Source organism: Dreissena polymorpha, chromosome 3 (genome assembly GCF_020536995.1).
Source record: "Dreissena polymorpha isolate Duluth1 chromosome 3, UMN_Dpol_1.0, whole genome shotgun sequence".
Lineage (NCBI taxonomy): Eukaryota > Metazoa > Mollusca > Bivalvia > Myida > Dreissenidae > Dreissena > Dreissena polymorpha.
In genome coordinates, this window is record NC_068357.1 from 101,617,601 (window position 1) to 101,642,019 (window position 24,419).

Sequence of the window (24,419 nt, forward strand, 5' to 3'; positions counted from 1 at the left end):
ATCATCGCATTCTCGCTATCGCGTTCTCGCATTCTCGCCATCGTATTGTCGCACTGTCGTCATCGCATTGTCGCATTCTCGTCATCGTACATTCGCGTTCTGGAATTATCGCCCTCTGGATTTTATTGTGTAACCACGATTGTCCTAACGGTTTTCCGTAAACACATGATTGCTGTTTTGAAAAACCTTCTATTGGGAAAGAGTATTGAATTTTGGAGTTAAAATACACGCGTCATAATGTGTTTATTTATATAATACGTGTCTTGTCCGCTCGATTTCAATTTGTTCCAGTTAGAGCTCTAAACATTTTATTTTGATGTAGGAGTGTTAGATCGGAATATCATATCGGTGTGGTGATTAATGGAGAAATATCATATCGGTGTGGTGATTAATGGAGAAATATAAACATGGTATACTAATGTAAATACTGTGGATAACGTGTATACATAAAAAACTAGGTTTTCCGCTTAGAATGGGCTGCAGTAACAGCACAAGCGTCCGCCGATCAACCTTCAAACGTGAGTATGACAGGACACAATTCAATAATTAAATAAACTTGTATACATGTATGTAAATGTTGTTCCAGGATTTAAACTATCATAACAACAATAACATTAAATTACTATATATTATGTGCTTGAATTTTCGTCTCTAATTAGCCGGTGCAGTCCGAACTGGATTCATGGACGGCACTTTCCGCTTTTCGGGCAGTTTTTGTTAAAGGATTCTCTTCTAAACGAAAATCCAGTCTATTCGGAAAGTGTCGTCTCTAATTAGCATGTGCGGACTTATTTTTATTGGAACCAGTAAAGCATTGTTACTGATAACATAGATCCTATATTTTTAATGTTTTTGAGATCCAGTCCATCCTGGTAAGAAAATAACAAACAGGAAAATATGCGAAATAATTAAATTGAAAAGATTTACTAACAAGCTACGTGAAATCGATATTGATTCATTCGAATTGTAAATTGTTTGTGAAAATATTTTTTAAATCGCTTGCTAGACATTTTCCCAATGCACGTGTTTTCAATTCTCACCGCATTGTGGGTATGCCGGTGAGTACGTTTTTCATGAGTCGCCTTCATGTAAAAATCTGATATCAGAATCTTTAACACAACGTCCGTGTGGTATATTGTTCGGCAATTACGTTGATTTGTTATACATAAATACCAGTAGATAATCTCGAGCTGTTAAATCGGATCCGAATACAAACTAAGAAAACAGTTGTTTTATAATACGTTAAAGGGGCCTTTTCACGTTTTGGTAAATTGACAAAATTAAAAAAAGCAGTTTCATATTCGCAAATTTTCGTTTTAGTTATGATATTTGTGAGGAAACCGTAATACTGAATATTTACCATGCTCTAAAATAGCTTTTATATGCATCGTTTGACGATTTAAAAACCTGAAAATTATAAAGCGTTGCAACGAGAAATGATTGGAGAGTTCTGTTGTTGTCGTTATATTTTGTGAAACTACGAGGATCGCTTATATGAAGTATAAAATACATAATTAATCGTAAAAGTAAGGATGGCCGATTGGTCTAATGCGCAGACTTTTTACTCCAGGACTCCAGGAGTCAGTGGTTCGAGTCCTGCTGAGGGTTACCTTTTTTTCTTCTTTTAAATTTTATTTTTGATTTTTACTGGAGCTTTTTAGATCCAATGTTTACAATTATCTATATAAAACATTAAATAACAAACTTCAAAACATGCAAAAATCTGTGAACAGGCCCCTTTAAGTATAAAAAGTATTTGTACGAAGCAGGCTGAGATTTTGATTGTTAACGATTTCTTATGAAAAGATGTTTGTCTATAATAAGCTATACGATGGACGTTATAAACGATGATTCAGTAGGATTTAAAAGAGATGTTGACGTATCTGTAGTAAATATGGTGGATTTCAGATCAGTGCTTCATTGTCGAATATATGAATATTCGTGCAATTACTTTTCTATCGCTTTATTATTCCGTTTCATGTAGACCTTGTTTTCTGAAAGAAAACGCACTTATAAAAAGGAGAGAAGTTGGCTCGATGTTGGTAATAATTATTTGCTAAATAAGACTTGCATTTTGCTTTGTTTTATTTGTTACAAAAGACTGCGGTTTCCTTGCGTCTTTATGCTTGTTTCTATCAGTAAGTGAAATATTGCTTGCATACTTCGTTTTAATGTTTACTCGAGGTATGTTAATCATTTATTCTTGGGAATAAATGACAAATGAATTATTACTGTTAAAATGTTCATGTGGCTATCTTCTTGTTGCTGAACTATTATCATTTCAATACTAAGTAATGAAAGAGGCATATTGATTGTAAGTTCAATTAAGAGAAATGAATAAACACAAGGCAGCAGCTCACATGAAGTAAGCCGAATGCCGAATGCATTAGGACGAATGCATTTGTAATACTGAATTCATATAAGACAGAAAACCAGAGTGTTCTGTAGTTTTGGGTAGTTTTCGCAAAAGGTTAACATAAAGAACGGTGTTGTATTATATATCTACAAGAAAATAGCTCTACCGCGTCGTTTCGATCGTATTTTCCAATGTTCTTATTCAGGTAAAGTAAATTTGTTTATTAGGTAAATTGCATACCATTGTGATCCCCATTTCAAACGTTACGCTGTCATTTGGCTTGTGATTAAGTTTTATTTTATATTTTAAGTTAATGGACGTCTTGTTTTAATTTACAGTTAAACGTACCTCTGTCAAAACGTCCCATAAAATCATTGTGACGAAGGTTAGTTACGATGATCAAAACGTCTGTGGGCTTGTTTATATTTAACTATTAATTTCATACTGTTTTCATCGCATATCTTCCTTACACTGTCTTTATCCAATCAAATCGTATCTATGTTGGTTAATCGCATCTTATTCAAATTATTAATTTAAATAGTTGTTTTACTAGTTTATCATCAAAACGGCAGAGAAATTTGCATATAATTAAAATGGTGAGCAATGTGAGAAAATATGTATGCTCAGTTACCTCATTTACAAACAAAAATAATCATGTGTTCTGGAATTTAAAGGTTTCTCTTTGTCATTTAAATGAATTTATTTCTGATACGTTTTTGTATTTATTATCAATATATGTTGACCATATTCATCATACATTTTGGCAGCATATTTCTAAGTACAAATTCTGTATTAATTGACCACTTGAATTATAACATTTGACTTAAACGTACAGGTAGCATACATTTTATTAAATGACAGTCATTTATTGTTCGTAGATTTTTTTGTTTTCTGTTAGTTTTTCAATGAAAATGAGCACTCTTCAACATTATACAACTTTATGCAAGATAACTTGGTCTACACAAGACAGTTAAAACACTTTGTAAGGAGACCCAACAACTGTTTCATTTCATCCCAGGCTCAGACAAAATGATCGCTGAAAATTGTCAATAATGTACTTGCTACTTACCAGTTGAAACCCGTCCCTAGCGGTAGGGTGGACATCCGACATTAAAAAAAAACTTAAAGCGTGAACAATATTTCACAAAAAAAACAGGTATACGTTGACCAAAATTGGTTTGAGTTGACCACAGTACGGGTTGAACAGTTACCTAGTATTCAGTCCAGTATAAATAGCGTCTTCAAACAGGCACATTTTGATGAAGATTTTTCATTTATATACTTAGATGATAGATCGATCTTATTTGCCTTTGCATCTCTTATATGTGGCACAGTGACGCAGTTAAGGTTTACGGTTTGTAACTCAGGGCTCCTGGGTTCAATCTTCAAAAAAAAATTTCATGGGAGTTTCCTCTGGCAAGACTGCAGAGCCCTAGACTAGTGCTGATGAAACACAGGAAGCATAAATAAGTGAATCTTTGCCTTAATATAAGTTAAATACACGGGCGGACATAAACACCATACAAACAAACAAATCAAGATCATAGTAGATGTAGGATTATGGGGGATGAAGATTATCCATAGAGATTGTTCTTAGATTATCAAAACAGAAAAGATCATAATTCTGTAAAAAAAAACGTATAGAAACTAAGATCAGCAAATGTAATATCTGATTTCATAACAGTTATTATCTCTCGAATCTATGATTATACTACATAATAGTGACTTGTTTTTGTAAATAAAAAAATAATGTACATTAATACATTTGCAGATATGAGCCAACAATAAAGAGCAGGCAGCAGATTTGTTGAATGCCAACAAGAGAACACAATACCAGTAATCTCTGTCAGTAGTACTAGTGCTGCAAAGGCAATTTTTACATACGACATTAAAAGTAAAAGAAGACGGCATGGGCATGCAAATACAGAAACTGTGTCAGTGTCAGCACTGGACTAATATACCCAGGTGTAATCAGGTAGGCATCATTAAAGATGCCAGTGCTAGATATTTCGGAACAACAGTCTATACCATACTAATAATTTTTTAATGTAAAGATTTTTATTGCTTCATAATATTCATGCTTATTTTACTATGCAAACTTAAAAAAAAATCAATTATTATTGAATACCTCCTAATTATTGTTTACAAGACCTTCCCGTTCTTTTAATTAGTTGTTGAAACCCCCTACCTAATTAATGATGAGGAAAAATTCTTTTGGAAGCTTATTCTAAAAAGGTTTATGTTTTGAATTCCATAGTTTCGGATAATGCAACCACTTTTGAATGAAAAAAAAAACACAATAAATTCCCAAGTGTTCGCGTCCTTTTTCCAATCGGGTGAAAAAATTGCTGCAATACAGACAATCATATTCCACAACACCGCACTTATAAGTACTATTATACAAATAAACTTGTTATCGAGTTGAGTCAGGGTCAAACTGCAAAGGCTATACCGGAAACTCTGCTGGTATCAGTTATAGAATTAACATGGTTTTTATTCCCTTAAATCAAAGGCCAATAACTAGTTTCAGTTATCAGTCATACCATTGTATATACTTAACGTTTCTTATTAAGGCCTAAAGTCTTGCATCAGTCAAGCTAAATATTAAATGATTTAACCTTAACAAGACAAATGTGTTGCATTCACTTCCTTGCTGTAAATGCCGCTCCTTGGTTACAACTAATGACCACCTGCTGACGGAGCTAGACGAGACCCGGGAGTGACACCAGTACAGAGGTGAATAAGCTCAACTGGAGCTACAAGCAGCCTAAGAACACCCATGAGGAACCAGTCTTAATGACGGAGCTAGACGAGACCCGGGAGAGACACTAGTACAGAGGTGAATAAGCTCAACTGGAGCAACAAGCAGCCTAAGAATACCCATGAGGAACCAGTCTAAATGACGGAGCTAGACAAGACCCGGGAGAGACACCAGTACAGAGGGGAATAAGCTCAACTTGATCTACAATCAGCTTAAGAAAACCCATGAAGAACCAGTCTAAATGACGAAGCTAGACGAGACCCGGGAGAGACACCAGTACAGAGGGGAATAAGCTCAACTTGAGCTAGAAGCAGCCCAAGAAAACCTATGAGGAACCAGTCTAAATGACGGAGCTAGACGAGACCCGGGAGAGACACCAGTACAGAGGGGAATAAGCTCAACTTGAGCTACAAGCAGCCTAAGAAAACCCTAGAAGAACCAGTCTAAATGACGGAGCTAGACGAGACCCGGGAGAGACACCAGTACAGAGGTGAATAAGCTCAACTGGAGCTACAAGCAGCCTAAGAATACCCATGAGAAACCAGTCTTAATGGCGGAGCTAGACGAGACCCGGGAGAGACACCAGTACAGAGGTGACTAACCTCAACTTGAGGTTACAAGCTACAAGCAGCCTAAGAAAACCCATGAGGAACCAGTCTAAATGTTCTGTTAATGATAATAGAGTGTGCTATGTCTTTTATTGCAAAGGATTGTTGCTTCTTTGTATCTAGTATCTGAAGTGGTATTTTATTAAGATTTATACAAAATAAGGCCAATCTTAATAAGAAATATTCTGCTAGTTAGGAAATATTGGACTTTTTATAATTTTAATGTTTAAGCTCAACATATTATATAAAAAAAATTATTTCACATTATTTTACTTCTCTTGCAAGCATCTTTTTCACACATTTTGTCGATTGGTAAGCAGATATGTTATTGCTAGATTTCAATGGTGTAGTTTTTTAGTAAATAATTCTTGCTTTTCTTTTTTGTTGTGCTGACATTAGGACATTAGTTATTTTTTGTTTTCAGTGAACAGCCTAGGTAAAGTAGACCTGGTTTTCAGTCATATTGAGACGCGTTCTTGGAAAAATCGCTTAATGCATGTGCGTAAAGTGTCGTCCCAGAATCGCTCATGTGATTCACACATGCTTATCTGAGACAACACTTTCGGCCTAGACTGGATTTTCTTGTTGGTAATACTTTCTTTAAACGAAAAATCTCATAAAACCAGAAAGTGTCTTCCCTGATTAGCCTGTGCGGACCATACAAGTTAATCTGCGACGCCATTTTAGGAACATGTATTAAACCCCATTTTAAAATGCAATGCCCGTTAAATTAATGAATATACCTAATGAAGAGCAGCGATTGGTTTGCAATTTATTGAAAATCTCATATCTGTTCAAATAAAAAAAGATTTATTCATTATTTACAACGAAATGCAATTATGTTTCCAAAACAACACCACGATTGGCATTTCATGTAAAGGCTATACACACTAGATGAAAAATTAAACTGGAATTTATTATACAAAATACCATACTAGAGAAGCATATACAGTTCTCACTATTCAATTCATATCAATTCATATTTTATTTAACAACAACAACTACAACAAGACTATTGCCAAGCAATTAAAGTTCCCTACCGGCTCCACCATTGTCAGAAATTCCATCATTGTCAAAATATTGTTTTTATTTGTTGCCATAGCCACCAGATTTTCATGAAAAAATATTAAGAACTTTTAAAGTTATCGCAGGATCCAGAAAACCACCATTTTCAGCAGTATTTTTAGTCTATTTGTTGCCATAGTAACCATAAGTTTAGACGTAGGAACAAAATGAAATGACGTGCATAATGTCCATATTGCCATCTATCCATGTTCCAAGTTTCATGAAAAAATATTAGGAACTTTTAAAGTTATCGCAGGGTCCAGAAAAGTGTGACGGACTGACGGACGGACGGACGGCCAGACAGACAGACAGACAGACGGAGCACAAACCATAAGTCCCCTCCGGTGAAACCGGTAGGGGACTAATAAACAACATTCCCATTTGCATCTTTAAAGAGGTACAAGTATTTCAAAGTGCTATTTCAAAACACAACCTTTCATGGTAACAACATGTGTACGTTTGCATTGTAGCGGGCACTGTCATGTAAAACTCTGTCTTAAAATGCACGTTTGGTGGTCATCAATTTAAAAAATAACGGAATTTTTTCGCCTCCTTCAAAGTATTTTCGGTACATAAAAATACAAACAAACTCATATTGATGTTATAACCAGTGAAATGCAGTCTGATGTCTTGTTATCTGCTGCAACACCATTTCTATTGTGTGAAAATAACATCAAAATTTTATCTTTATTTTGAAATATTTTTTGCTGAACAAAACGTGTTTTAACAAATAAACATATTCCACCAGGTAAATATCAATAATAATATTTTAAGTTTTATCTTAGAACATATTGTGTGTTATTGTTTACAAAATCATTACCTCAAGAATATTTTTTGTACAATCTATATAAAAATTCAATATGAAATCATTTTTAAAATTTCTTGAATCATCAATTTAAAATAGTTTTGTAATAAACGTTCATTAATGTATTTCTATGATTTTTAGTATTTACATTTAGGAATTTATAAAAGTACAATATGGTGTTATTTAGCAATGTTCTGATCCAGCAATAATTAATCAAAGTACTGGCAGTACTGGTGTGACGATGCTTTTGAAGAGGATGGATATAAAACATCAATTTAAGTTTATCTATATCACCACAATTGTGTATGTTGATACGAACATTTGGGTACGATAAAAAATTTGGGTACGAAAATTTTGGGTACGAAACAAAATTTAGTACGAAAAAAATTTGCGTCCGAAACATTATTGGTACGAAAAAAAGTTTAGGGGTACGGGGAAGTAGTACCCGTGGGTAACTTGACCCATTTAGCGAAACTGGGAGGCAGGTCACATTCTTGTTCATTAAGTATGGCAATACCTTCATGATGATTATCGAAAGTAGGTATTAGCACATAGCCGGACCATGTGAGCTCAATCGTATGAGCAATTGACTATCCGAGTTCGCCCACGAACATATGGATAAGTTAACTAATAGCGAAATGACCTTATACATGTATATGCTGAAATCTAACAATCGAACGAAATATCAAACATGGTATGTACACTTAGGTGGTTGTGTAATTTCTGTTAGAATATCGTATTCAATATGTAAATTTTAAATGATTGTGCCCGCACTTGAGTTTGTTGCCTTGTTTGAGTCTATACGCGCCTAGGCTGCACCCAGTGTTTGTATTTGTGTTTTTCAAAGGTAATGAGTTACCTCCGCGCTGAGGCTGCATAATGTTGGGACCCGGAGTGTGTCCAGCACTCCTACCTAATAAGATAAGATTGACGACAGTAGGGACGAATTTTGAATGATAGCTGCAATTTCCAACTATTTGTTTTGTACTGAAATACTTTTTAATTTTTTATATGGTCAAATGCTGCGGGGGATGAGATTATCCGGAAAAAAACACCTGTCCGGAGTGGTGACCACAAAACAGACAAAATATAACATTGCGCCGGGAGCGGGAATCGAACCGGTGTCGTAAAGGTGAAAAAGTGAACGTCCTTACCACTGCGCTAGCGGGACGGACAATTACGCAAAGAAATGTTGTTTTATCTATATATCATAGCAGTGCAGCGTTTACAATTTGCAGGTTCGAAATTGTTCGCATTCTTTAGTTTTGTGATCACGTAAAAAGTTAATTTTACATGTTTTTATTCGCAATTTATTTACTAAATCGAGAACAAATATCAAACAAAATAGAGAAAATTTATAGTTGTTTCATTGGTCCATAAAAATAAAATGGATGTAAAATTACTAATTTGAAATTAACGTTCTGATACACTTATTGAATCTGTTTCCCCAGGATATGCTGTTCTATTAGTATTTACCTTTATCAACACGAACGACAACTCTGCTAGCAGAATGTTATCAATGAAAATCAACGAGCAATCTTCTACGCAGTGGCGAATGCCAAGAGAAGTAACTGAAAAATCGAGTTATCTCAATCTGGACTGGCTCGGTCTTTTACATAGGTCGCCATTGTGAAGAATTTTTTTACTGGTTATCATACCTTAGACGATGCTGTTCCAGCATCGTCAAAAAGCAGACGAGAAGTCTTTTCCACCAAACCCGTGATTACTCATGATGCGGTGAATCTGATAAGAAAGAGACCCGTGTGGTGTCGTTGACGTCACTGCCGTCACTGCGTTTTAAGCAAGATCCAGATCCTTCGATGTTGTCAATTAATATTTATGAGCCGTGTCGTGCGAACAGGGTCTTAGAATCTAACTTCAACAGATGCGACCAGAAAAGCTGCAGACCAGCCTGCGCATCTGCCTATCTGTCTGCCCTAAAGTCACGCACGTTCCGTGGCCTCATAAGCGGACTTTATGACTCCTTATCAGAGTGTAGGGATGGCAGAGGCATATATGCAGCACTGTGCTAATATGTCCCTAGACCTATTTTTGCAGAAACTTCTGAAGTAAATTTCTGATTAAGACATGTTTGTGATCAAAATCTCAAAGATAACATGCTGGTATATATTGTTTATAATTTGTTTGAAATGTGGTAAAATAAGAAGCACCTGTGGATTCTTTGCCATAATAAAACTATGTACGAAAAAATAAATAAAAAAACTACAAAAAAATACAAATCAGATGCACTTATAGTAGAGACGTCGTTCGTAAAATGATTAAGTGCTAGCATATGCATTTTAACACTATTGTTTTCACAAGACAAGAATATCTGGAGGCGGATGTTCTGGTATTGCAGTGGTATATTAAATGCTTACTTAAGGACCAGGGATCCTCACTCAATGCCGCATTGTCAAAAACCTCATAAACTTTAAAAACGAACACACATACAAGATATGCACTCACCTTAGTCATAAAGGGTGTCCCGAATCAACCATTGTAGTTATTGCTGGATGGAGCCCCTTACACAAGATCATTGGTTTAACATTTCTAGAGACATAGACGTCTCTGACATTACAGAAGATCAGCATCGCCCTGAATGCATGTTTAGAACCTTGGCATGCAATATTGGGAACAGCCCGGACCTGCGATAACACAGCATATGTATGGGTTTTGGACACTTACGCGAGAACATGTATTCAAAGTATTTTAGTCATGTTAAAGGGACAAAGAAACCATACTTGACTGATCAGCTCAATTTATGCCCTTGTTCAGATTTAATCATATGGTTTAGTTCTTCATTTTCATTTTCTTCAATAGGCCCTGGTTAGGTATCCAGGTGCAGACTGTGCTTCATTGATGCCTTTAATACTTGAAAAAATGGTTGGCAGTAAGCAGAGATAAAAGATGTTGTCTCGCTCATCACGGAATTTGAACCAAACACTTTCGTACCCCAAGGCAGAGACAATTTACGAAGACCATCGTTCTACCCATGTAATTGATCTAGTTGTATATTAATAAGGATCTTCCTCCATCACCAATGAGAGGATCGCAATATAACTGAACTATACGTAACAGACTACTGCTGACGCGATATACAAAAAACAATTCAAACCAAATCAAATCCGATGAGCTACTGTAGACTTGTTACAGAGACAGAGACGCGTTAAGCTTTTAAGTTCTTGTTGCTACGTAAATATATCATAAGAAGTAAATCTTACATCGTCGTCAATTTTATCAAATCAATTTCAACAATATTAAGTACTTGAGAGGGGGATTTAAATAAATTCCGTCAAAACAATAGACACGATGAAGACAGTGATGTTTTTTTACTCGCTCACCGCCTATCTTCGGGGGATTCTCAGTCGTTGTTTCACGGTTGATATCGGAGGTCTGATTTTTTATGTTAAGAGTGATCTCCCGTCAATAGTAATTGGCGCTAGAATTTTGAGTTTTTAATACTGGTACCCTTTTCGCAACGTTAAATATTAAAGATGGCGGTGCAGAAACGAAGACTGATTCTGAATCAGGGACGCAATAGCAATCGACTTAAAAAGTACTATAGATCCATCAAGAAATTAACAGCTAGTTATATTCAGTAGTATCAATATGTAGTAAAGCAAATGTAACTAGGCAAAATGTAACTGACATGTATCAGATAGCATATGCCAGTAATTAAAATAAGAATGTAATTAAACAGCATGCATGTTCTGTAATAAAATAAGAATGCCATTTAACAGTATACATGTACTGGCGAATAATCTCTTCCATTGAAAAAGTATATTTTCTTTCAATTAATGAATTCAACACCACTAAAAAGGTCCCAATTATTTGCATTGTTATGTGCTATGCTCGTTCCTAAAACAAGCATTTCTGTTCATTGACAGGGAAAAATACTTTTCACAAAAATGTAAACGTAAGCAAATTCAAAACTGTTTCGGCAGGTTGGTGATTTCTTCATTATGAGCATTTGTAATAGCAGTGAGAAGTAGTAAGCTTATGCTGCAGATTACACCCAGAAACAATGCTATTTTTGCAAGAATAAAGGGTCTTTGTATTTTCTCTTTATTCTATTTATACAATATGCTAAAAGAAAATTTTATAGTTTTTGAGTCGTTTTCTCTTTCGAACCTAAATATTGCTTTCCTTATTTTTGTTATAAAGTTTCTTAAAATTGATAACTAATGTCAATATGAACTCACATCATTAAACGCATTATAAATTATTTAATGTCTTTAATCAATTTAATTGCTCGTCGAATGCATGTTTGTGTTTCTATCAGTTTCATATGCATTTCAATTAACTGTTTTTATTTCTAAACACACCCCAAGCCCAATTGATTGCAGCAACAACTGGATGGCAAACCAAACAAAGTACACACTATCGCTAGTCAGCTAAATGGATTGTATGCGACTTAAAACTTCAATTGAAACATTTAACACCTTTAAACAAAATCGGCATAAATTTATAAAACATTTACGTGGATATTGCGTATGTCATTTAGATTTGAAAGTATTTTAGCATAGTTCATCTAAGACAATTTTTAAACAACTATAACTTCGATGACTTGGATTTAAATTAAATGTGTGTGCTTTTTCTTCAAAGCTCTACATTTAACATACAGACCAACTTCCCCAACAACGCCTTTTTTATCTGGAAATAAATAATGGCGTGATATAATAGTCAATCTCAAAATGCATATACTGCAAAATAAAGCTCTCACATGAATGAAAATGTTTCAGCTATTCAATAGATGTAAATAACAATCCGCCATCTTTACTACATAGACATCAAAATCTCGCTTTAACCTACTGAAGAATCCTTTGCGTTCACCTATTGGTGATTTGCATTTTTTATGGTTCCCAATTACTTACGTTTCATCTTATTGGGTTGTAGTTGGTAAATATTGCAGGACCATAAAAGTAATGGCATCATAATAATGAAAACTGTTGTTGTTTTTTTATCGTTTGGGGTTGTAGTAGGTAAATATCGCGGGCATTTAATGAAGTGATGTCATAACAATTGAAAATATACCGTCATCTTTGACGGTCCGTTTGATTAGCTGCACACTGCTAAGCGCTACATAAACCATGCTTCAGGACCATGATCCTAAATTCATTGCCCCTTGAAAATCACTAAACTACTAATGTACAAGTCTTGATACATTTTCTAGCTAAAGGTCGGCCATGTAAGGCGGGCTATGTGGTTTACAGTGATGGAAGCAACAAGTGGAAAAAGGTGTTCCTGGTGCTGTTCCAGGACTCCACGATTGCCTGGTTCGAGTCGCCCAAAAGAAAGACGCCCATAGCGTATACCGTGCTTAAGGTAAGCATTCCGTGAAACACTGGCCCGATATGCTTGTGTTCGACTAGCTTACGGTAAACATCAGGGGAGGTCTAACTCGACAGTCAGGGCGTGTTAATAGTACAACTATCGGGTTAGCGTCTTTTGCAGTTCTAATTAAAAGCTATTGCCATTAGAACGATTTTAATGGTCGACAACTCTACAGATAAACCCTTTTTAGTTGTTATAAACTGGCAGCACGGAACATTTTAGCTAACTTTTGTAAATAACGTTCAAATAAATGATTTCTGAATGCAAAAAAGACAAACGATTTACCGTATGCAGCGTGGCATTACGCTAGTGGCTAGCTTAATAAAATTATCAAACGTTAAAGTGACAAAAAACATGTACGTTTGTACGGTGCATGAGAAATGCCAAAAAACGTCAATGTTCGTTTTCTTGACGAACACAACGATTTTCATATGATTCACTGTTAACGAAAGCGATGTGTCCGAATCACCAGCCATTAGAACGATTTTAATGGTCGACAACTCTACAGATAAACCCTTTTTAGTTGTTATAAACTGGCAGCACGGAACATTTTAGCTAACTTTTGTAAATAACGTTCAAATAAATGATTTCTGAATGCAAAAAAGACAAACGATTTTACCGTATGCAGCGTGGCATTACGCTAGTGGCTAGCTTAATAAAATTATCAAACGTTAAAGTGACAAAAAACATGTACGTTTGTACGGTGCATGAGAAATGCCAAAAAACGTCAATGTTCGTTTTCTTGACGAACACAACGATTTCATATGATTCACTGTTAACGAAAGCGATGTGTCCGAATCACCAGCATGAAATGCGCGAGCTATATTTTCAGGACGTCTGCAGCATGCTGGTAGTGGGTCCCGTCTGCAAGAGGATCCCTAACTCTCCCCAGAAGATCCCCAAGAAGTTAAGCTACAGTTACATGATAGCGTTCCCGCAGTGGGTCCAGCCGGGGATGATGCCATGGAGAGAAAGAGCCATTCCTTTGCATTTCTTTTTGTGTCCGAACGGGGATTCCATGGGGTAAATTTGTATGCCTTCATTTTATGAAGGGGGTATACATTTTTCCTTACGTCTGTACCATTTCGCACGTATATAAAAAATAGAATAATGATAATTTGCAATCATTTTAACCAGAATGAGAACTTGGTAATTTGATCATAATATTTTCGACTTATACTGAGTTATGGCCATTTTAGTTTAAAATACATCTAACCTGCGTTCGCCCGTTCCTATGAGGTTTACCTTATATGGCACGTTTTCTCTCAATAGTTCCGACACAGCTTCGATACTTAAATAGTTAATATTTTATGAATACTTTCAACACAACACATTTGCTGACATCATATTGACCTTCCTATTGAGTTGTAGTAATTCTAAAGATAAAAAAGGCTCGTTTCATATAAAAATCAGTGCCGCTTGCTACAAAACTTTATACTTGCATGGATTGATCTATGAACACTGTGAAGAAGGTCCATATTCCTTGGTTCAACCAAAATTACGCGTTTCGTCTATCATCGATAATCATTCCTACGAACTTTTAATTTGTGTGGATAAACTCACCGTCATCATCTGCTCTTACTTTTGACCTTGAACTTATTTTTGACTAAGACTAATTCAGTATTTCTAAATACACTAAAATGTGTTTCTTTTAAAATTAGCACTGCCTGGTACAAATCTTTGATACTTGAACGAGTGTTATCTGTGCACATTCTCCACACATCCACATCACATGACCGCATTTCGACCTTGACATTGAACTACGTTTGGACTTGCAATACTTCAGGAGCCCCAACATTCGTGGTTATTGCAAAAACGTGATTCGTCTTACATCAATGCTGCTTGCATCAAAGATATTATTCTTGCATTGTGGACACATCCATATCACCTGGATTTATTTTTATATTCACACTAGAATACGTTTGGACTTTGTCCAATGCAGTTATATATTAAAACAACAACGTGCATTCACTTGTTTCACACGTTACTCTATAATATGGCTGCCGGTGGGCTAACACGTTAGAAACACATAAAACAGCATGTAAACCTGTGCACTTCTATATTTTGATTCGTATGTTTTCGGTACAAATGGAGTTTTGGCCGCTTATGTACATTTTTTAACTGGCGTCGCCTTTGAGTCATATGGTATTGCAAACACAATTTATAAACATATTAACCAGCATGTGAAGATGCGCACCTCGATATTTGGGTTAGAATATTTGCTATACATCGGGAAATATATCCCCATTTTTAGCACAATTTTTTTTTCTTTTCTTAATTTGTGTCGCGCTTAATACCAGCTTACCTATACCAAAGAGTACTGCCGCTATAAGACTGAACCGTTACGAACGTAGTGTGCACAAGCGTGTGGACTTTCGCGTTTTCATCTTAAGTTTTCCCCCCGACATAAGTTGAGTTTGTAGACAAAATCGGAATATAGGGAAATCCGTACTCTACGGACTGGTTTCAAGTAATTTAACGACCGTCTGCGTGTGACCTATAGGCTAACATACGCGTTTGCCCTAATCAATAAAGGACATATCAATATGTTTTTGTAAATTACCTTTTTTTTCGTAATACTGAATACCATTCATTGAATTGCATAGGTCGAAAATGAAATTCTTACAAATATATAGATGTTTAAGTTTACTGGTATGTATATTTTATACTTGTAGGTCGTGGATGACAAATATGTCTACCGTGGTAAGTTTTTTTCTTCAACAAAATGTTTTAATGTTGAACACTCACAAAATATAAGACACATCAGTCAATGCATTTGAAGCAATATTTAACAAACCACATATGTATATAAATGACTACTTATTTTACAAAGTCAATTTAATCAACTTATATTTCAGTTTCAACGTTACATGTACTCTATATACATATTCTTAATATGCTTGTTTGCTGCTCAGACTTATATTCGGACCCTTTTTAAAGGTACTTCATTAATTACTATAGTATTTGAGCTATTTAATATATGATGATATACATAAAAAGAACAACAACAACAGCAACAACTGAAACCTATTTCAGTTACCGCCTACGAATTATTCTAAAATGGCACCCGCGCCTCCTTATAGCGGCGTCACCCCAAGCGCCCCGCAGTACCAACGGCCGCCCGTGATGAATCCTGGTCACCAACAGACGACGATTGTAAAAAAACGGAGGAAAGGCTTGAGCGGTGGTAAAAACTTTACTCATGGTATGTTCACATGCGATTGAATAGATAATTATCGTAATGTTTGTATGACATTCACTACCACATTATCGTAATGTGAGGTCTGTATTACGACATTATCGTAATGTAATACCTCCAAAACATCAAGATATTGCTGTAAGACCTTACCTACAGAATTATCGTAATGTAAGACCTTCAGTACAGCATTATCGTAATGTACGACCTACAATACATTATAATCGTAATGTGAGACCTCCTCTACAGATTTGTCGTTATTTAGAAACTCCTTTACAGTATCATCGTAATATAAGACATCAGGTACAGAATTATCATAATATAAGACTTCATTTACAGAATTGTCCAAATTTAAGACCTCCTTTACAGCATTATTGTAATATAAGACCTCAACTACATCATTATCGTAATGTAAGACCGTAGCTACAGCATTTTCGTAATATAGAACCTCCTTTAAAGCATTATCGTAATTTAAACCTTCCGTACAGAATTATCGTATTGTATGACCTGCTTTACAACATTGTCATTATGTATGACATCACTATAGCATTATCGTTACATAAGACCTCCACTACAGAATTATTGTAATGGTATTACCCCGTCAACATCATTGTCGTAATTAAAGATCTGCTTTACAACATTATCTTAACATAAAAACTCCACTACGTCATTATCGTAATGTAAGGCCGTCCCTACGGCAAAGTCATTAACAACAACTTCATTATCAAGCGCATCATTGTCGTTGTCATAACCAAAAGCACAGAAAAGAGCAGATAATACTTTTTGGAATTCTGTTTCCATCATAGCCTGGTATCTTTTTATTTTAGGTCAATTATTATTTGATATTGGTATACGTGTTGATTCTTTGGCCTCAATGTCGCAATTACAACATTTAAGAAACAAAAAGGGTTTACGTTGAATAACAGGAGAATTCAATGATCTATTTTACTTAAAGTTTTTGTAAGATTATTTATATCGAAAATTCGTTTTGATCGATATTCTCCGAATGGTATAGAGATAATGGAGTTGATATGAACATTCGACACGGAAATCTGTTCAATGACATAAGTATATCTTACCCCCAAGTTTCATCAACCGTTTTCAAAGGGCATGAGGTATAATGTATGCAGCTAAAACAAAATGGAAATTCGAAAATTTGAGCTTCAAATTCGCATAGTCCTGGAGCCGACGAGACTTATCATGCATTCATATACATAAACAATAACAACACAAATATGCAGCCGCCTGATCAATCGCCTGAAGAATACCAGTTATAAAGATAATTTAATCGTATTTCATTGTATGTGGTACACCTTAAGAAAGCATGGTATTCGCAATCCAGATATCGAAATTTTTGTGTAGAACAATGTGTTACATGTTCTGTTCTCGTCTTGTACATTATTGTGTCTTCTCAGTTCGATTTGTGATTTGTTGTTTTAGGCTCGAAATTTCAAAAAAGCATTCTTATAATTATGTGTGTGTTATATCTCTGTGTACTTCTCTGTGTAAAGTATACTTGTCTAATGTTTATAATGATGATATCGACTCAGTTTCAAACGTCGCCGTGCCATTTTTGCATGCAACAATCAATAACGCGTATCTTAAATGATTATATTAAAATGTTTTTACACCAACATCTTTACTTATCCAAGCATAACCAAATCCGTATGTAATAAAATACATTTCTTATTTACGATTCTTAGCAAATTCGCCCAGCAACATCTAATGATTTTAATAGTAAATAACAATTTCTAGGATAACGATGCGCGGGCATACGTAAAAGGTTACTAATCCAATTAGTAAAATAATTTGCACACAATCAATGTCCCCCAAAGTCTCCCAACAAAATCAATGTTTTTGTGTTATTGTTAAGATTCAAGATTTTTAAAAGTGGTTTGAACAATTTCGATTGCCTGTTTTACTCATTTACCAATACATGTATCTGGGATCCGTAACAAAGAATGGGTTTTATCATGGAATCAAAGATTTTGTACATTTCGAGAAGCTGAAAGTAGCCAGTTGGCGTTTGAAATTATTTATTGAGACTATATTCCTCCGAGCTTGGGCATCTAGCTTTTTGAGTGCCAAATTCCATGATAATGTAGCTGTAAAAATAAGGCCCATATACCTGTATACTGTTGTTGTTTTGACTTCTCTGCCCCGAAAACGTCATGTGCCTTTTAGTACTCCTTTATTACGAAATACAATTATCTCAGGTTTATTGAGATTTACTTTCATCTAAATGACTATGTTTTGACAGAATATAGCAATTTAATTAATTAGTTCATGTAATTTTTTGTTGTGTTTCCGCGCAATAGGCAGTATCGTAAGAGAACATTAAAGAAATGATGTCGCGAATTTGATTGGTGAAAAAAAATAAAAAAAATACAGTTTTCACGCAGAAATATAAAAACATGTTTCAGATTCGCAAATTTTCGTTGTAGTAATGATTTTTGTGAGGAAACAGTAATACTAATCATTTACCATGCTCTTAAATATCCATTATATGCATTTTGACGATTTAAATACCTGAAAATTATAAAGCGTTGCAAAGCGAAACGATTAAGCTTTTTATATCCAATTTATACATTTATCAAAATAAAGAATTTAATGACACATTTGAATAACTGCCAAAATTTGTGAAAAGGTCCCTTTAAAGCGGAGTGATCGTACTTGCCTTTGCTTTCCAGCTGTTGTGTATAATAATGTTATTTGTTATATTATCGTTATATATATATATATATATATATATATATATATATATATATATATATATATATATATATATATATATCGTTAATATCGATGATAATAAAATTTGTAAACATTGCGCTTTTTACTGGAGGGTTTTCTTTAATGTGGATACAAAGTCATGCGTTCTGTTATCACGCATTTTAAATCGGGATAACGGGTTCATAGTTCTTGAATTTTGATGTGTTTGGGACGTTGTTGCTGTTACAACGGATTTCAATTCAATAGAACTCGATATAGGGAAATGATCGTGATTATCTCTTTATAATACTCTGACATCGCTTAAATGCGTAATGAAAAGTTGTGGTGTCGCTAACATGTAGTCAACAATCAGTTGAGAAACTAGTAAATTCGCCATTTGTGTCGGATTCAAATATACCATGAAGAATATGAATATCAAAAGTGCAACAAAATTTCAAGAGAGCGACCAAAGCTATTTCAATTTTTTTGTCTTTATTTTGCCCCGGAATTTCGCATGTACTACCGTCATAGTCGATTTCACCGTAGATATATTCTAGATTACCACATGGTATCAAATCGATACTTTAAGAGTTGATCCTAGTTTGTTTTGAGATAAGGTCTTTCTAAAGCACTTTATTTGTGTTAGACAGTACAACTGACGCGCTTGTTTTCGACTTTACAGGATTCCTGGCCGGCGCCGTTTTAGGGTATGGTTTCGGCGGCCCGTGGCGTTGGGGCTGGGGCTGGGGTTGGGGCTACCATCCTGGGTTCGGTTGGGGCTATGAAGACTATGATATGGACGTTGACGTTGACGTCGATGTTCACGTTGACGTAGATAACGTCGACATTGGCGATGACGCGGCACACTTTGGAGGGGGCGATTTCCAGGATTATGACCCGGGGCAAGGGGATGTAAATTTCGATGCCGACGGCGGGGGCTATGGAGGCGACGCCGGTGGCGGTAGCGCATGCGGCGGTGGTGATAGCGGTGGTGATGGTGGCGGTGGTTGTGGTGGAGGCGGGGATGGTGGTGGCGGCGGAGATGGTGGTGGTGGCGGCGGCGGAGGCGATGGTGGTGGCGGCGGCGGTTGTGGTGGTGGATGTGGTGGAGGTTGTGGCGGTGGCTGAGGCGGTTAGAGTTACTTGGAATTACAATAAAATGCGTCGATGACACGTATTTTTATAGAAAAAAAAAACATTTACGAGTGTGTATGTGCTGCTATCTGCAGACTATTTAACACGTGAATTTAAAAAAAGCAGCTTTCTTTGATCTGTGATATGATATTTTATATTATTAATTTTTATGTTCGATGCACATTTTAGTTTGAAATATATTAAATACAGTTTTTTTCCGTCCCTAATAATATTTTTCAAGCAATGGAAGTATGTACTGGTATAAAGCATATATATTATCTATTGTTTCAATAAAAATCAACTCACATGTGTATTATTAAGTTTATTATATAGCACGTATCCAGGTAATCGTGTTTGTTCTTAAATTGTTTTTATTTCCACTCGATAACTATTTAAATAACAAAAATGTCCATAACAACGACTATACTTTCGTTTGTTTTATAGCCCCAAAGGAGGTAGTATATAGTAGACGCATCGTCCACCCGTGTTTAAATGTGTGTCGAGAACTTCAAAGCAGTGGCTCCTCTTTCATGTGAAAACTCGGAATTACAAGAAGCATACGCATACGCATATATGTGTCAGCTCATATTTTATAATATCAAAATGATATTAACATTATTGGTTTCGTTGGAGATGTTTAAGAAGGGTTTTGACCTAGTTTCTTGCGATGATTCTACGAAGCGGGAACATTGAATGCCTTTATATTTGTAGTTTATGAAATGCTACTAAAAATAGCGGGTTAATTTATTGCAATTATTGGCGGATATTAAAATTTGCATAGTTAATTAAAATACACAGACTCAAAACAACGTTTAAGACACGTTATATCAATAATTTTAGTACTGAAAATATTTTAGAAAATGGTAATATGTGTATATTAATCAGAATGATTAGCTCATTCACATAAACAAATGCCGTTGATCTATCTTACCAAAAGTAACACTGCCAACGTAATTTAATAACGTCATTAACGGGTAGGTAGTAGCATACGTGAGTTACGGTATTATTATCAAGCCCTTCCGCGTAGACCTAACACTTTTTTCGGTTAAATATAAAATAAATTAGCAAAAATTAATTGCAAACTTCGACTTACTTTTTATTTAAAAAAAAGGAAAAACATAATAGCCAATTTCTCGAGCTTATGTTTCCATTCATGATAAACGTGCAAAAACGTGTAATTTGTTGAAACTGTATTTAAAGTCCCTAAATTGATTCAAACTGACGAATAAAACACGTCACCACAGATCTTCTCTGTACAAAAGTGCACGGCTGATTTCTTACAAACACATTTTCATATTTAATACCTATTTCTATGCATTTATGTAGTGAGAATATTAATTTTAAGTTGGATTGTGATCGCTGTGTGATTTATTGAGGCTTTATTTTTGCAGCGTACAAAGAAATTATTAGGCAAATTTCTTTAAGAAAAGTTGGCGACTAGAGTATTGTTCATGGCGTTGTTTTCATGTCTGTATGTTTGAACGTATGTTTATGCTGTGCCTCGTGCTTTTGTACTTTGTTGCAGTGTGTGGCTTTTTGTTTCTTGCAACAAATAAATGTCAACATGTTACAAAACAGTTCCTCTCTATCTGGTGCCGCTGATGTTTCATTTTGTCATTCACTAGCATGATTGCACAAGTTTCAAAACGACCTAGATCGTCATGCATTTGCCTGGTATAAAATAATATTAATGTACTATTGCTATTAATTTCTTGCTATGTAAATAAAACTTTTTTTTTAATTTGCCTGGCAATTTATTAATGAATTTATTTTGCTATCGTATAAACGTTACTTCACTGACGAAATTTTGAGATGGTGTATTGGCACGTTATGAACGGTACAGATAAATTAGGGGTGATTGTTTCAAACAAAATAAATATTCGAAAATTTTTGTTATTCGGTAAGAAGCGAAAATCGGGGATTTGATACGACACGTAACATATAATATGTTTGTCCTGCAGATATATATTGGGGGTAAAATACCATCATTATTGATGATGGCATATTATGCACAAGATAATCAACACATGTTCATGACATTAGTCCGGCAGAAAAGTGGCAATTTTTTACCAAACCCGACATTGAGGTGTATAGTAAATGTGTTTTAAAGGTGTTTTTTGTTAGGGGACATGTAACTGATGAAGAATCCAAACGATGCCGGGATGGTATCTTCGGGGATTTTGAGAATTTCAAGATGGCGTCCAAGATGGCGGCCGTTTTCAGTCGTATTTGTTAAAACATATAGATATGCACTATTTTATGTATTATAATGACATTTTAAGATTATTATACGTGGTCAATACAAATAAAGAAGTTCAAACGTGTGTAATATATAAAAAATGGCGTCCATAATAGCTGCCAGAATCAAGAGGGCTGCTTAAAGAGTGCTCCTTAAACCAATATCATATCTAAATTTTCTCATAAGAATAATGAATATGGAAAAATATTACAATTAAGAAGCAATTAAGTGTTAAATAAGCGTTCCATTACATGAATTTTAATAATACATATGCAGAGTATAGTATAACAAGAACATATCGACCTTATCCTGACCATTGAAGAAAAGTTATATTATCTTTGTGTGCAGAAACAGCATATCATGCTGAGACAAATCTGGTCGCTTCCTTCATCACTTCTTTCATACATGCTGTCATATCGCCTAACAGTCTGATGGAATTACATGCCTTCAGCATCTTAATAACTGTACCCTTACCCATACAAAAATTTCCAGCGACAGTGTCGCATCCAGGTATAACGTGAGTAGACACAAGGAGGTCGCGATATTTCTATGATTAAAGGCAGTTTTGCAAATGTCTATAACTCCTCTTTCTCTTTCCATGATGAACAATAATGAAATTTTTCGAACAAGATAGTAATGTTTCAACAAAACAGACACGTCTGTATCATCAGCTGCCACATACATGCCAGTGTGTTCTGCTTCTACAGCATCAACCATTTGCCTTATCATAATAACGTAAGCTTCTTCGTGTTGATTTTTATCAGCTCGATTTGATTAGGACACCTTTATATATTTCAGTGGGCGTATCAAGATCTGCTGTAACGACAAACTTGTGTGTTTGAGTGCACAAGAGGTGAAATTCTTTATCCGTGCATAAAGCATTACAAATCAGAGAGATCAGCTAACGTTTGTTCTCAGTGGCACCTAGTATAACATTATGTGGTGGTGATGCCATGTCACCAGTTAGTGTGTACACCCTTGATACATTGGATTGTCTATCTGACCATGCCACACTCTTGGCGCTGAACTCTATGTATCGGTAAAACACTAAGTAGACATCATATTTATCCAGATTTGTTGATGTCTTATATAAGTTGTCAAAAGAGTCATGTATCTTTCCGCCTAAGGAGCACTGAATGTCAAACAGGATAGCAGATACATATATTACTGAACATATGATCAGGCTTTCGATGTGCCAGTCATACACGTCTACTTGTAATTGAGTCTTTAGCCCCGAATTGGGTTTTCCTATTCCGAGTTTCCCTGTTTCAGTAAACATAGCAGTTTGTACTGGAACAAATCTTGGTTTAGTATATGGTTAAAGTTAATTTCTCTAGAACAAGCGTGTAAGCCAATCACTCTTGAATAAATCAGATTGATGTCATAGACTTGGGTGTCTGATACCCTAATGTGCTTTCTTGACACAACCTGTGTTAAAACCTATTTAGATATCGACCCATAAAAATTGTCCGGCAATGAGTTTTTGAATTCAATAATTTGGTTTTTACCAATACCTTTTGCTTGATCAACATTAGCAGACGTTGGTGCTATTGTTCCAGTCATAATGGTCATCTAGACTGGGTAAATACTTGCTTGGACCCAACGCCTCAGTACATTCTGTCAACTTTCTCCAAATATTTGCTTTATCCTTAGCATCTGAATTAATCTTGCCCCGCTTGTCTCATACATGCTCACCTTTTAAGAACGTGTATTGTGCTCTTTCATGCATTTTCTCCATTTACCTTTGATAATATAGGCCGTATCTTGCAAAGTTTGGATGTGCAGCGGCAAAGATATATGGTAACATGAGCTCAACTGATGCCAAGAGCAGCGGCAAATCACCCTCTCTTTCTGCTCGAACATACATCATCAAAAAAAATTCTGCCTAAATCTAACAATCAACCCACAATTAAGACGAACGACAGACAGATGCTATGTTGTTAAGATATATTTCAAGATCATCAGATGTCTGAAAATTATTTTCAATGAATACCTTGAGCAACAATTCCTTTTAACATATTCGTAATGCCCGCACATTCTGTGGATATTTCTTCCCATTTACGAGTTTGAAGACTCCAGCAAATGTTGACTCAAGCAGCTCTTCCAACCTACTATTTGCCGTAAGAGTCCCCCACGACCAAACAAAACACATCAGGAAGTGCAAATCACCGAGACGTAGTATTACATCCTGAAACTGCTATGGGAATGC

At 35.4% G+C, this 24,419-nt stretch overlaps 1 protein-coding gene across 1 annotated transcript; it reads left to right on the forward strand.

The window, feature by feature from the left end:
* Positions 1 to 206: 206 nt before the first annotated feature.
* Positions 207 to 20,794, forward strand: LOC127873534 (insulin receptor substrate 4-like). The gene is made up of 6 exons (XM_052417417.1): positions 207 to 518; positions 12,769 to 12,920; positions 13,762 to 13,952; positions 15,605 to 15,632; positions 15,966 to 16,134; positions 19,520 to 20,794. The coding sequence occupies exons 1-6, from the start codon at positions 473 to 475 to the stop codon at positions 19,963 to 19,965; spliced, it is 1,032 nt and encodes a 343-aa protein (XP_052273377.1). The 5' UTR covers positions 207 to 472; the 3' UTR covers positions 19,966 to 20,794.
* The last annotated feature ends 3,625 nt before the right edge of the window (positions 20,795 to 24,419 follow it).

Coding starts and splice junctions, on each gene's coding strand:
- LOC127873534 (XM_052417417.1), top strand. CDS start 473: ATGGGCTGCAGTAACAGCACAAGCGTCCGCCGATCAACCTTCAAAC. Junction 12,921..13,761: donor TAGCGTATACCGTGCTTAAG/GTAAGCATTCCG, acceptor CTATATTTTCAG/GACGTCTGCAGCATGCTGGT. Junction 13,953..15,604: donor CCGAACGGGGATTCCATGGG/GTAAATTTGTAT, acceptor TTATACTTGTAG/GTCGTGGATGACAAATATGT.